Here is a 13,141-nt window from a genome sequence, read left to right as displayed (position 1 = left end):
CTCAGAAGATGGTGAATCTTTGGAAATCTCTACCCCAGAGGGCTGTGGAAGCTCAGTCTTTGAGCATGTTCAAAACCGAAATTGATAGATTGCTGGAGACTAATGGTATTAAGGGATATGGAGGTAACGTGGGAAAGTGGTGTTGAGGTAGATGATCAGCCATGATTTAATTGAATGGCAGCGCAGGCTTGATAGGCTGAATGGCCTACTCCTGTTCCTATGTTCCTTAAGTGGCCATTACTTGGCCATTTATGGACCTCAATAGGCCCAAGAGTGGGCAGAGTGCCTGACAACCCCACCATGCCCCATAAAATAGGAGACTGGTTGGTGCAGGCGGGTAGCAGTGGGCAGGCCATGTACTGCATTATACGAGCCCCTCCCCACCCTCCTTCAAGGCTGCTGGCAAGGGACAATAAAATTCCACCTCAGGGATATTTATGAAGTTGTTTTAAGTACTTGTTTTCCAACAAGTCTATCAAAGGATAATTTATTCGGGTAAGAAAAGACCAGTCTTATTTTCAAGACGTTATTATGCAGCACATAATGGGCTAGGGATAGATCGCATTAATTTATTTCACATTTTGAAAATTAGCACTTCAAAGACCTGAGGAAGCAATAGTCAGGTGGGAATAGTGAAAATAAGGGAAGGGTTAAAGGGGAGGGGGAGCTCAGTTGCAGGAAAGAAGGGAAATGGAAGGACAGTGAAGGAAAGAGGATAAGGAATGAGAGTGACAGCTGTGGGAAAAGGAAGAGGGAAATAGAGGATAGAAATAGGAGAGATCGGAAGGGGTGATGAGGACTGTTGCACCATCATTGGCCTTACAGCTTGCTGCTCAGAGTAGCCAAAGGAGGGAGCAGGACCAAAATAAATGTAGTATTATAAATGTAGTATTATACTTGTGGCTACAGTCTCTCCAGCAATTCTTCCCCTTGGGAGATAGGAACTAATCTGGTGTATAGAATACGAGATTAATTATTTTGAACTGGACCTCGCACAACTTGGTGCAACTGACTGGTGTGATGGTCTGTTTCCGCTCCTCCTTGTTCCTTCTCTGTGACCTAAGACCCTGATCTTGCTTCTGGGACAGAATCATCACAGATTTGCACTAAGTGCGGTAGCGGGTGGGAAAAGGACGTTTTGCCCGTCAGCCACAGTTGTGGCTTTTCACGCCGTATCATTCCAATCCCGCCTTGTTAATCACGCATTCCCGGGAAACGCGCCTTTCGATGGCGGGTGGGCTCTCATTCGCCCACCACACCGTCACCTCGCCGCTTCCTCATGCCGAGTGCCACGTTTAAAGCCCAGCCACACGCACACCTCTCAGCGCTTCCAGGACTGCTGCACAGAAGACATGGCCCCAAAAGGCAAGAAGCCTGCAGCCCCTGATTCAGTGACGTGTCCCTGGAACCCCTTTTTGATGCCATAGAGGACTGCCGTGATGTCCTTTGCCCTCACCCTGGACGCTGGAGGTCCAGTAATCTCAGCATTCCGGCTTGGTAGGTGAGGGCAATGGTGATCGTTGCCAATGCCGTACAGAAGAGGTTGGCCATCCAATGCAGAAAGAGGATGAATGATCTCATCCATGCCACCAGGGTAAGGTCACCATCTCATCACTCTAAACTCACACACTCAAGCCCATCACAGGTTCACTAGCATCTCACTCACTGCCAGCTCAAGGGACATCAGCACTCACTCTCTCTCTCACACCCTCTTGAGGCCACTTGCACAGATCAACAGGTGTCCCCACACACATCTTGGGATAACCCCTTCCTCAGAAATGCCCTCGCCTTGCAGCCTCTTCCCTTGCCTGAGGCCACTGCTCCCCCTTCCCCAAGCAAACCCTAGCCCTGCAGCCATTGAAAGGCCACCCCTGGCTTATGGCTGGTCTGGTAGATAGAGACTTGCCTGTGAGCCCCCGTAAAAGTGATGTGGTGCTGTCAGCAAAGCCTGGCGCTGATGAGAGCGAGTGCTGCCCAAAGCAAGGTAGGCAAACAAGCCATGAAGTCCTGAACGAAGTGCAGCTCGCCAGGCGCATGTCACTTATGCACAGTTGTGAAACGTGTTGGTGTGCAATCACGCCAACATGCCCAGATATCTCAGTGTGGGGGGATGGTTCCGGCAAGCTGGGCTTATAATAATATGCAGATGTATTACAATGAAGTTCCCCTCATCTGATGGCGGGAAATGCGGCCCGCAATTGACGGGCAGTGCAGACGATTGCAAACTGGTTTCACAACATCGTGAAACTGATTTCTGGCCTTCCCGCCATATTGTCCACTCACGCCGCCAAACACGCCCAACGCCAGCGGGCATGGAAAATTCCGCCCTCAGTCCACCTTGATTCTCAATTTTGGCTTTTGAACTGGAAATAAATGTGCTGCAAAGGATTGGTGATCTGGTTGCAAGTGTCTCACTTGTGTTGGGTTCTTGGAGTGTGGCCACATCTTTGGAGGAAATGTTTAGTTTGAGGGATGTTCAGTTTAATCGGATACCTAATAGGAGTTGGAGTTAGGTACAAGTTTTTAGAAGGGAATAATCTCTCCTCTGTCAAGGAGCTGACTTAGTTTGCAATGCCGGCCACATTCAGATCCTGCCCACAGTGCAGGCATCTGGAAGCTCTTCATTGCGCTAAACTGAGCAAATGGCCTGTAGGTCTTGAAGGATTTTGATGGAAATTGAGTAAATAGTGTACGAGTTATTATCGAGCTTGTGTCTGCTGGGATGTATCCTCTCGGGAACAGATGCTGCCCACAACAAACAGGGTAGCAGGACTGCAACTCCTGGCTGAAAAACAATGCAATGGACCACTGCCCTCTCCACAATAAACATTTGTTGCATTATCGATGTGGCACGTGCTGATCACAAACGGACATATCCGGACTTTGCGTGGAACTCGGAAACCACCAGCAGAGTGAAAACACTGCCCGAAAGCTTTTGTGATCCAGGCACCTTTCAGACGGACCTAGATTACTACAAAGAAAGTCAGTGGAGCTGCAAACTAACAGCCTCTCCTACCAGTCCAATGTCCTGAGATACAGTGCCGCAACCTACAGTGCCCACCACTATGTATGCAAGAAAAAAAAGCATTTGCATTGATATAGCATCTTTCAAAACCTCAAGAAGTCCCAAAGAGCTTCACAGCCGATGAAGTTTATTCACTTACTTAATGTAGGAAACGTGACACCCAATTTGCACATGGTAAGGGACCATGAACAGTAATGATATGATAACCAAATAATTTATTTTAAAAATGTTGGATAAGGGATAAATATGGGCCAAGACATGAAGGAGAACTCCCTTGCTCTTCATCAAATAATGTTATGGGACCTTTGACTTCTTCTTGAGAGGGCAGTTGGGGCCATTGTTTTACATTTCATCCTAAAGAGAGCATCTCCAACAGAATTGTCAGTTTAGGTTAAAAGTACAAATCTCGGGTGGGACTTGAACCCATAACCTTTTGATTCAAGAGGCAATTGTGCAGCTACTGACGCCTGAAACCCCCAGACCCAGCCAAACTCAAGAGGCATTCGTCAATTTCTGCGGACCCCTAGACTGAGATTTGGGCTGCAAACTGGAGAATGCTGAGCAGAGAGGAAAGGTTGATGTTCCATGTTTTTGAGGCCAGTAATCCACAATGCAGAGTCAGAAGGTTGCGCGGCATGGGAGAATTATGAGTGTATTCTTTCTACAGGGGCTGTGTGTACTAAATATTTCACGTTAATTGTCTGGGACAGGTGAATGGAAGACGCGGCCCAGCCCCCTCCACTTAAATAGTTTTTCTATCTGATAGGATAGGATTGGTGTAAAAGAAAATGAAGTGGGCAGTGAGCTGGCGAAAAGATCTGATGGTCGCCTGCTGTAATACCTGCGGGTTAATTTGTCCGCAAGGTTAGAAACATCGAACTTTACAGTGCAGAAAACGAATTGATCCATTGTGATATTCTAGGCCTCTGAAAGAGCTATCCACATCTTCTGCCCTTCCCCTGTACCTTGTTATTTTATTCTTATCAAATATTCAACCACTTCTATCTTAACGGCTATGGATTTGACTTCTACGACTGTTTCTGGTAGGACATTTCATGTCCTCTGTACAATGAAAACCCCTCCTAATCTTTGCCCTTGATTTTCTGGGATGATCTGCTAGTTATTGAGCAGTTCGAGCCATTTTTTTCTCAATTTACCAGATAATTTTAAACAATAACTCTAGCACCAACACTATCTTCATTGCTCTAGGCCAACTGTAACGTCCCTATTGTCACATTGGCTGAGATCCACCAACCCAGCACACAGCAGGGCATTCTTCACCTCCAGTGATCTTTGTCCATATAGCTCATCACATGATCCATTTACTCACAAAGACACCAGGAATCTCTTCCAAACTATCTTTTATTTAATTTCCCCAACGACCAGTCTGTCATTTTCAGAAGGCAAGCAGCCGCTTTGCCACAAGGTTTGATTACATTCATCAGGAATATGCACTTTTTTGTTGTCTGTTTCCCTGAGGGAATGAGCGATGGTTCCATGGTTGCCAGCTGCACTCCAGTATCTCTCACAAGCGGCAATAATTCAGGTGTAATCATATGTTGACAGGCCATTTAACCGTGAAGAGCATGAATTACAGGCAGCCCAACCTGCTCTTAAACTTCACTGTAACTCCCGCCACCAAACAGGAACTCGGTTCCCCCTCTGTCCGTCTGCTTCCCCTCTCTCTCTTCACTGCTCCCTCCTGCTCTCTTCACTGCTTCCCCTCTCTCTCTTCACTGCTCCCTCCTGCTCTCTTCACTGCTCCCTCCTGCTCTCTTCACTGCTCCCTCCTGCTCTCTTCACTGCTCCCTCCTGCTCTCTTCACTGCTCCCTCCTGCTTTCTTCACCGCTCCCTCCTGCCCTCTTCACTGCTCCCTCCTGCTCTCTTCACTGCTCCCTCCTGCTCTCTTCACTGCTCCCTCCTGCTCTCTTCACTGCTCCCTCCTGCTCTCTTCACTGCTCCCTCCTGCTCTCTTCACTGCTCCCTCCTGCTCTCTTCACTGCTCCCTCCTGCTCTCTTCACTGCTCCCTCCTGCTCTCTTCACTCCTCCCGCTCTCTTCACTGCTCCCTCCCGCTCTCTTCACTGCTCCCTCCTGCTCTCTTCACTGCTCCCTCCTGCTCTCTTCACTGCTCCCTCCTGCTCTCTTCACTGCTCCCTCCTGCCCTCTTCACCGCTCCCTCCTGCCCTCTTCACTGCTCCCTCCTGCTCTCTTCACTGCTCCCTCCTGCTCTCTTCACTGCTCCCTCCTGCTCTCTTCACTGCTCCCTCCTGCTCTCTTCACTGCTCCCTCCTGCTCTCTTCACTGCTCCCTCCTGCTCTCTTCACTGCTCCCTCCTGCTCTCTTCACTGCTCCCTCCTGCTCTCTTCACTGCTCCCTCCTGCTCTCTTCACTGCTCCCTCCTGCTCTCTTCACTGCTCCCTCTCTCTCTTCACTGCTCCCTCCTGCTCTCTTCACCGCTCCCTCCTGCTCTCTTCACCGCTCCCTCCTGCTCTCTTCACTGCTCCCTCCTGCTCTCTTCACTGCTCCCTCCTGCTCTCTTCACTGCTCCCTCCTGCTCTCTTCACTGCTCCCTCCTGCTCTCTTCACTGCTCCCTCCTGCTCTCTTCACTGCTCCCTCCTGCTCTCTTCACTGCTCCCTCCTGCTCTCTTCACTGCTCCCTTCTGCTCTCTTCACTGCTCCCTCCTGCTCTCTTCACTGCTCCCTCTCTCTCTTTACTGCTCCCTCTCTCTCTTCACTGCTCCCTCCTGTTCTCTTCACTGCTCCCTCTCTCTCTTTACTGCTCCCTCTCTCTCTTCACTGCTCCCTCCTGTTCTCTTCACTGCTCCCTCCTGTTCTCTTCACTGCTCCCTCCTGCTCTCTTCACTGCTCCCTCCTGCTCTCTTCACTGCTCCCTCCTGCTCTCTTCACTGCTCCCTCTCTCTCTTCACTGCTCCCTCTCTCTCTTCACTGCTCCCTCTCTCTCTTCACTGCTCCCTCTCTCTCTTCACTGCTCCCTCCTGCACTCTTCACTGCTCCCTCCTGCTCTCTTCACTGCTCCCTCTCTCTCTTCACTGCTCCCTCTCTCTCTTCACTGCTCCCTCTCTCTCTTCACTGCTCCCTCTCTCTCTTCACTGCTCCCTCTCTTCACTGCTCCCTCTCTCTCTTCACTGCTCCCTCCTGCTCTCTTCACTGCTCTCTCCTGCTCTCTTCACTGCTCCCTCTCTCTCTTCACTGCTCCCTCTCTCTTCACTGCTCCCTCTCTCTCTTCACTGCTCCCTCCTGCTCTCTTCACTGTTCCCTCTTGCTCTCTTCACTGCTCCCTCTCTCTCTTCACTGCTCCCTCCTGCTCTCTTCACTGCTCCCTCCTGCTCTCTTCACTGCTCCCTCCTGCTCTCTTCACTGCTCCCTCTTGCTCTCTTCACTGCTCCCTCCTGCTCTCTTCACTGCTCTCTCCTGCTCTCTTCACTGCTCCCTCTTGCTCTCTTCACTGCTCCCTCCTGCTTCCTGCCACTCCTTCCCGCGCCCACTGTCTGCTTCCTGCCGTCTGATCTGCTGCTCTCTGCTATTCGCTCCACTGCTTCCCACCCCTCACACCATCCGCTCTGCTGCTCCCTCCGTTCTCTGTTTCCCACTCCTCTTCGCCACTCCCTCTCACAGTCGGCCATTCACTGCGCTGCTTCTCATTCCCTCCTGCTGTCCACTCTGCTGCCCGCTCCATTTCCCACTCCTCCATGCTCTCCTTGCTGCTCCCCTCGCTGTCCGCTATCTGCTCCACTGCTTCCAGCCACCCAATCGGAGGGTTGGCAGCTCTGGAGCCCCATCGGGAGAGATAGGCATAGCTGAGGCAGGTCAGGGACTGTGGGGGCGCCTCGACATGAGGGTAGGTGCCTTTGGAGGCATGGATGGAAATAAAACAATATTGGGCCCGAGCCAGTCGACTGCTAGAAGTGAAGGGAGAACCCCTCTGGCAGCAACGTTTGGGGCACATGTGCTGACTTTCCTGCCCAGGGGCCCATCTCCCTTGAGCTGGCAACCTCCGCACACGGTTAGGGGACTGCTCTCCCACCAGCAAAATGCTAGTGAAGCCACAAGTTGCCTCTGATTGGGGCCTTAATGTTAATTGCCTACCCTCACCTGTGGAGTGGACAGCCTATCCACTTCCCGACCCGCCCATGAAAGCTCCCAAGCAGGGGAAAGATGTTGGCGAGTTGTCCTGATGCGGCTACCGCCCTATTTTCCCCGCTTCCCCTATCCCCCTGCCCTCCCCCCCCCCCGGCTTCAAGTGCTGGGATAATTCAGTCCCTTGTTTTACTTGCAGGCGACCTCATCAAAAGACAAAAGAAAATTAAATATTTCTCATTAGAAGGCATTTTCTTGGGTCAGATTTTGATGAGGGAAATCATTCTTTCATTCGGAGGCCTGATCGTATCTGTTTGCAAACCACAAAGGCTCAAAACTCAGAAGTATGGATAAGGTGAAGACTGGATATTTATGGTGGGGGGGGGGTCACTCCTCAGTTTGTAGCCTGTTTCTTGCTTGTGGACCAGTTTCCTCAAACCTTCAGTGTTGTGAAAAGCGCAATCTGTGTGGCCACTGCTAAACCCCAGCGCTCTCAAGAGGGTAACGAGCCTTTCTTTAAATGGGAGGAAAGTAGCTCAACTTATTTAAACTTTAACTTTTGAAATCTTGTTTATGGGCTGCTACTACCGGAGACTAAAGGAAAGTGAGATAGAGCGCTGATGTTTAAATTAATTTTGCATTCCAGAACAGTGTGTTGTCCTCACCAGTCAGTAGGTACTTTGGTAGAAACTGAATCTAGAAACTGACTGAATTAAAAGGTATTGAGGTTAATTTGGCAAAATTGAGACTTTGCAACAGAGCCTCACTCACCTGCAGCATAATTTGGACGTCTGTGCCACAGGATTTTTCAGCCGTGAGTTTTAATTGGCCAAGGATGAAGAAGAGTCCATTCTTGAATTTGCTCTCAGGTGCTCCAGATGACAAAGCCCCACTCTGGGAGCACGGTTTCATAAAATTAATTTCCTTTAACCAAATTGATTGTGGAATCCAAATTCTACAACAGTTTTGTGGTGATTTATTCTCTGTGACGCTGGGGTAAATGTATAAGTGTATTTTAAGCATTGGAACGTTTGTATTCCTAGTCCTTCTGTATGTACGGAAAGAGTCCGATGAGGTGTTTGACGCTTTGATGCTGAAGTCTCCGACTATGAAGGGGCTGATGGATGCAGTAAGTCATTGCTTTTTATCTTAAAATTCGAATAGCTCCCTACTTCAAAATTGAGTATAGAATATCACGCTGGAGTAACAAGCAGTAAGGCGCAGGTGTGAGTTACTAATGTCAGCTGCTTCTGCACTGTAGAGAGGGAAAATTCGGAGAGGGAAATGAGTGCGTGACCTCAATTTTGACGCCCCCCCCCCCCCAATCCAGAGAGAGAAGCAGCTTGAGAAGAATCAAAATGAGGCCATGTCAGCCGAGTGGCCTGAGGTCGACCTCCGTCCCCGCCCCGCCGAGGTCGCCGAATTCCGCCCCCGCCCCGCCGAGGTCGCCGACCTCCGTCCCCGCCCCGCCGAGGTCGCCGACCTCCGTCCCCGCCCCGCCGAGGTCACCGACCTCCGTCCCCGCCCCGCCGAGGTCGCCGACCTCCGCCCCTGCCCCGCCGAGGTCGCCGACCTCCGCCCCTGCCCCGCCGAGGTCGCCGACCTCCGTCCCTGCTCAGTTTTATCTTGGCGGATTTCCCAGTCAGCCAAGACTCCCACTACACTATAGGGATGGGGGTGGTGGCAGGGGTTGGTATAAATTCACAAGTCATGCCTGATGGTGTCATGATGTGACCTCAACAAAAGTCAAGGGGTAGCCCTGTACCGCCTGGAGCCCAGCAGCAGAACCACAACAGGAAGTGGCAGCTGGCCAGGAGAGGCCAAGTTAACTTAAAAGTTGTCAGTCAGAACTCCTCGTGGACTAGGATGTGAAGGAACTCTCCATCCTCACCTGTCAGCCTCCAAGGAGTCTTTGGACTTTCCCAACCTCCCCTGATTCCTTGAATGACTGCCCTTCTTCCCCCCCCTTCCCCCACCGCCCACTACAATCACTTCCAGACCTCTCTTCATCCCACTAGCTGCTGGGGAGCCATTCCTACAGATTCCCAACTGTGGTCTCCTGTCACCAAATTCCCATTCTTGTCTGGAAGCCAGGCAGCGACCCTGACCAGATATTGGGTGGCACTCCAGGAACTTTAATTTAAATGAGGCTGGGCCATCAACGGCATGATCTCTACGTCCCTGGACTCTCGAGTGCACTGCCTGCTCTGGAACCCGAGCGTGCTGTACCCACTGCCCCTCCCCCTCCCCTAAGCCCACTTCAATATCAGGTCCAGCGTGCGAGTAAAAGCAATAAGTGGGTGTTGGCAGAGGCCTTGCACCTCCCTTGAGGGAGGGAATGGCGTAGTGGTACTGTCGCTGGACTAGTAATCCAGAGACCCAGGGTAATGCTCTGGGGACCCGAGTTCGAATCCTGCCACGGCAGATGGTGGAATTTGAATTCAATAAAAATCTGGAATTAAAAGTCTTATGATGACCATGAAACCATTGTCGATTGTCGTAAAAACCCATCAGGTTCACTGATGTCCTTTAGGGAAGGAAATCTGCCGTCCTTACCTGGTCTGGCCTACATGTGACTCCAGACCCACAACAATGCGGTTGACTCTTAAATGCCCTCTGAGCAATGGCAGTTAGGGATGGGTAATAAATGCTGGCCTGGCCAGTGATACCACATCCCCTGAACGAATAAAAAAAAAGTCCACCCACTCTCTGTTAGAGTTTGTAAATGATTAAGAAGTGTGTTTGAGGAACGGTGTGGAAATAGAGGACATTTTTCCTAGGGGCCTCCATGCACTAAGCGTTATGCAGTGAAGTGGTTGGGTGTGGGTCCCCCATGCTAATTGTATCCAAATGTTGAAACGTCTTTGGAATCTCTCCGTTTTGACTCTGGGCCCTGGAGACAAGCTGTCTAGTTTGGAAAAGAGAAAATCTCAGTTTGGGGAACACATCATGGCCAAAGAATTCCTGTATATTTGGCTTTTGAAGGCATTAATTTTTGAGCTGAGCAGATTGACCCAAAGAATTCATTGACAAGGAATGCTAATAACGCCTCCTTTCTCTTTGCGATGATAGTTGTCCGACAAGTATGGATTTCCAGCAGAAAAGATTGGAAAGATTTACAAGAAAAGTAAAAAAGGGTAAGGAATAGTAAGGCTCTTAAATTTAAAATGGTGACTAGAAAAATGGGAGGGGTCTTGGGTGTCTTGGTGACGAAAGCAAGATTTTAAAACAAGCAGCCAACATTTTCATACTCCGTCATGCTGTCCAGAATAAGTTACAGGTTTAAGAAACTACCGGCACTATTTATCAATTAGAACTTCAGGGTGAACGTGCAGTGTATTATCTGTAATAAAGTCTGAGGGCTCATAGATAACAGCCATACATCCTCATCCATCACAAAGACAGGAAAATGGGATTATGTACTCTGAGTTCCCCTTCAATGAGCCTACAGAACACAATGACAATATGAAAGATTGCTCTTTCAATTGCTGCCACAGTTTATTTTTAAATTGGATTTGGTGATCCTAGGGGACGTCATATTGGGTTTAAGAATTGAGACAGATTTTTTTCTCAAGTCATTGTACTGTTTATGTCCTGATGGAAGTGCTGTGCTACACTAAACTGGCCCAGCATCTTTATTGTAGTAGAAACTCTTCCGATGGTTTATCTGATCCAACATTTCGGAAGTATTTGGCAATACTTGCAATGTCTCTTTTAAATTTACAGAAAAAAACTTCTGTAGGTCTTTCAAAAGCTGGATACTGTACAGAGCACTGTAAAGAAAAACAAGTAGTAATGGTATTCTGCAAAGGAATGCTTTGGCCCAGTGTGCAGAATAAGCATTAGATGAGTTAGAAATGGAAGCTTTAAAGAGGTTTTTTTTAAAGATATTAACCTTTTTCTTTTGTTAAACTAGAATTTTGGTAAACATGGATGACAACATCATTGAACACTACTCCAACGAAGACACTTTCATTCTCAACATTGAAAACCTGGGTGAGAGCTTCAAAATCACGCTGACTGAAATTTAACAAGGGCTTGGAGTCACATCTAACAAAACGTCCTTCTTTGAGAGATGGATCACAATCTGATAATCCTACAGTTGCAAACCTGACTGCTAGTTAACTATTAATGACTGATGAAAAGGAGTTTGCTTCTATCAAGCGGACAATCTTTGTACATACTTCAGAAATCAATGAAGCTGAACTGGCATTTCTTCTTGCATTTTACTTCATAACGTATAAATATTGACTGTTTTTATAGTGCTAAATTATTGTCCCAAAGACTTCAGAATAAGCAAAATGGCATCGTTCCTTGGAGGGCAATATTTTAGCTCTTAGTCAGATATTTGGTACGGACATCCGTTACAACTCTGCCTGGCATCCTCCTCTCTTTTTTTTCCCCCATGCTGATTGCAGTCAGTTTTGTGTTTCAATCCAGTTTATCCACACCAGATGTGTCCAGCAATACCTCAGAACGCACGATTGTGAAATGAAAAAAGTAAAGGACACTCCAATTGGAGAGCAATAAGACATGTTTCATTGCCTTTTAAGGTAATTATGAGAGCTTCTACATGCATTTAATCAAATGCATTTGTGATAAGATTGGCATATACTTAACACTCCAGCAGGCCACACAGGGTCATGTGTGTGTTTGCTTTGGTTCTCTATGTAGCACTGAGGACCAGAAACATCCATCTTTAGTAGAATTTGACACTAACTGAAATAGAAATAGCATATATAATTGTAAAAAATGTCTATAATGTGCAATATTAAATTTTACATAAGGCATGTTTACTGCCATTATGTTTTGGGTTGAGGGTTTTCACGGTAGCTGTGTATTTTTATTTTTTAATATAAAACCTGTTTCCTTCTTGTCTATATATTAAGTTTGAAAAGCATCATGAGCTTATACAAAATGACTGTATAAACTGCTATCCAGGGTATTTAAAGGATTTGGGAAACGTGAACGTTTTTACAAATTGAGAAAAAAGACTGTATACAAGGTAATATTTTTGGAAATGGGAGTCGGGATCTTTTCAGACTTTAAAAAGACAGTTGTATTTTATTTTTTGTACATTTTTTTTTAAAGAGCAAAATAAACTTCAGAATGTATATGGATTTCAGTCATACCTTTTCTACATGGGGCAGAGGCAATCGTAGCAGATGCCAGTCGTCTCCTCCCTTGAGGTATCTACATGCAGTCAGGATCAGAAGTTCAAACGTTAGCTAATTTTTCACTCCCTCTCAACCTTTCCCCTCCCCTCTATCACCACTCCTCCTTGTCTCCCACTCTGCCCTTGCCCCTTTCCCCATTCTGCCCTCCTTTTCCCTCTCTCCTCACCTCATCCCTCTATTTCCTCCCCATCCCCTTCTTCACCCTCCTCTTTAATGTTTTCCTTTCCCCTCCTTCCTTCCTCTTTCCTCCCCTACCTCCGCTCGTCCCCCACTCCTCCAAACACTTTCCTGTCACCCCACCTCCCCCTTTTCCATCACTCTCTTTGATGTTGCTTTCACATTGGCCTTGGTTGCTTTTCTCCCATGCTCTTTTCTTCTATCTCTGTATGTTGTTTTTCTCAGTGCTCTCACTGCTGTCTGATAGCTAACTAAATATTGCTACCCCTTCCCCTACTCAAAATTGCTATTAAAAAGGTAGCTTAAAATGACACCAATACTGTATGTTAATGTGAGGTGTCCAGCTAATTTATGAAGCACTGTGCTCTCCTGGTTTAGATATTTTGTGTGTGTAGCTATGATTTTCTAAGATAGTATAGACAGATGAGCACCATCTTGATGATATGAATCTCTGCCCCTACTCCCAACATAAATAACCCTTCAGCCACCAAACAGATACAAAAAGCATGATTTTGTGCAGGAGTGATGCCTGTAAACCAATTGACTCAAATATTTTCCTCACATGAAAGTGGTCCCCACTATAACCTTAAAAATAATAAAAGCTTTGAGGTGTGATGCTCTGCAGGGAAAATTATGTTTCTGTTTTGGTGGAAGGTAACT

General features: G+C 47.7%; 1 protein-coding gene across 2 annotated transcripts in view; it reads left to right on the top strand.

Moving 5' to 3' along the window:
• grhl2b (grainyhead-like transcription factor 2b) overlaps positions 1-12,241 on the top strand; it is a 137,485-nt gene extending 125,244 nt beyond the window's left edge. For both annotated transcript variants that reach the window (XM_078540018.1, XM_078540017.1), the window contains exons 14-16: positions 8,171-8,256; positions 10,200-10,264; positions 11,044-12,241. In XM_078540018.1, coding sequence (XP_078396144.1) covers positions 8,171-8,256; positions 10,200-10,264; positions 11,044-11,158 — 266 coding nt within the window. In that variant the 3' untranslated portion in view covers positions 11,159-12,241. The remainder of the gene's footprint in view (positions 1-8,170; positions 8,257-10,199; positions 10,265-11,043) is intronic.
• The last annotated feature ends 900 nt before the right edge of the window (positions 12,242-13,141 follow it).

The sequence above is a fragment of the Cetorhinus maximus genome, chromosome 4 (assembly GCF_964194155.1).
Source record: "Cetorhinus maximus chromosome 4, sCetMax3.hap1.1, whole genome shotgun sequence".
In the NCBI taxonomy this organism is placed as follows: Eukaryota; Metazoa; Chordata; class Chondrichthyes; order Lamniformes; family Cetorhinidae; genus Cetorhinus; species Cetorhinus maximus.
This window is presented reverse-complemented; position numbering and strand designations above follow the sequence as displayed.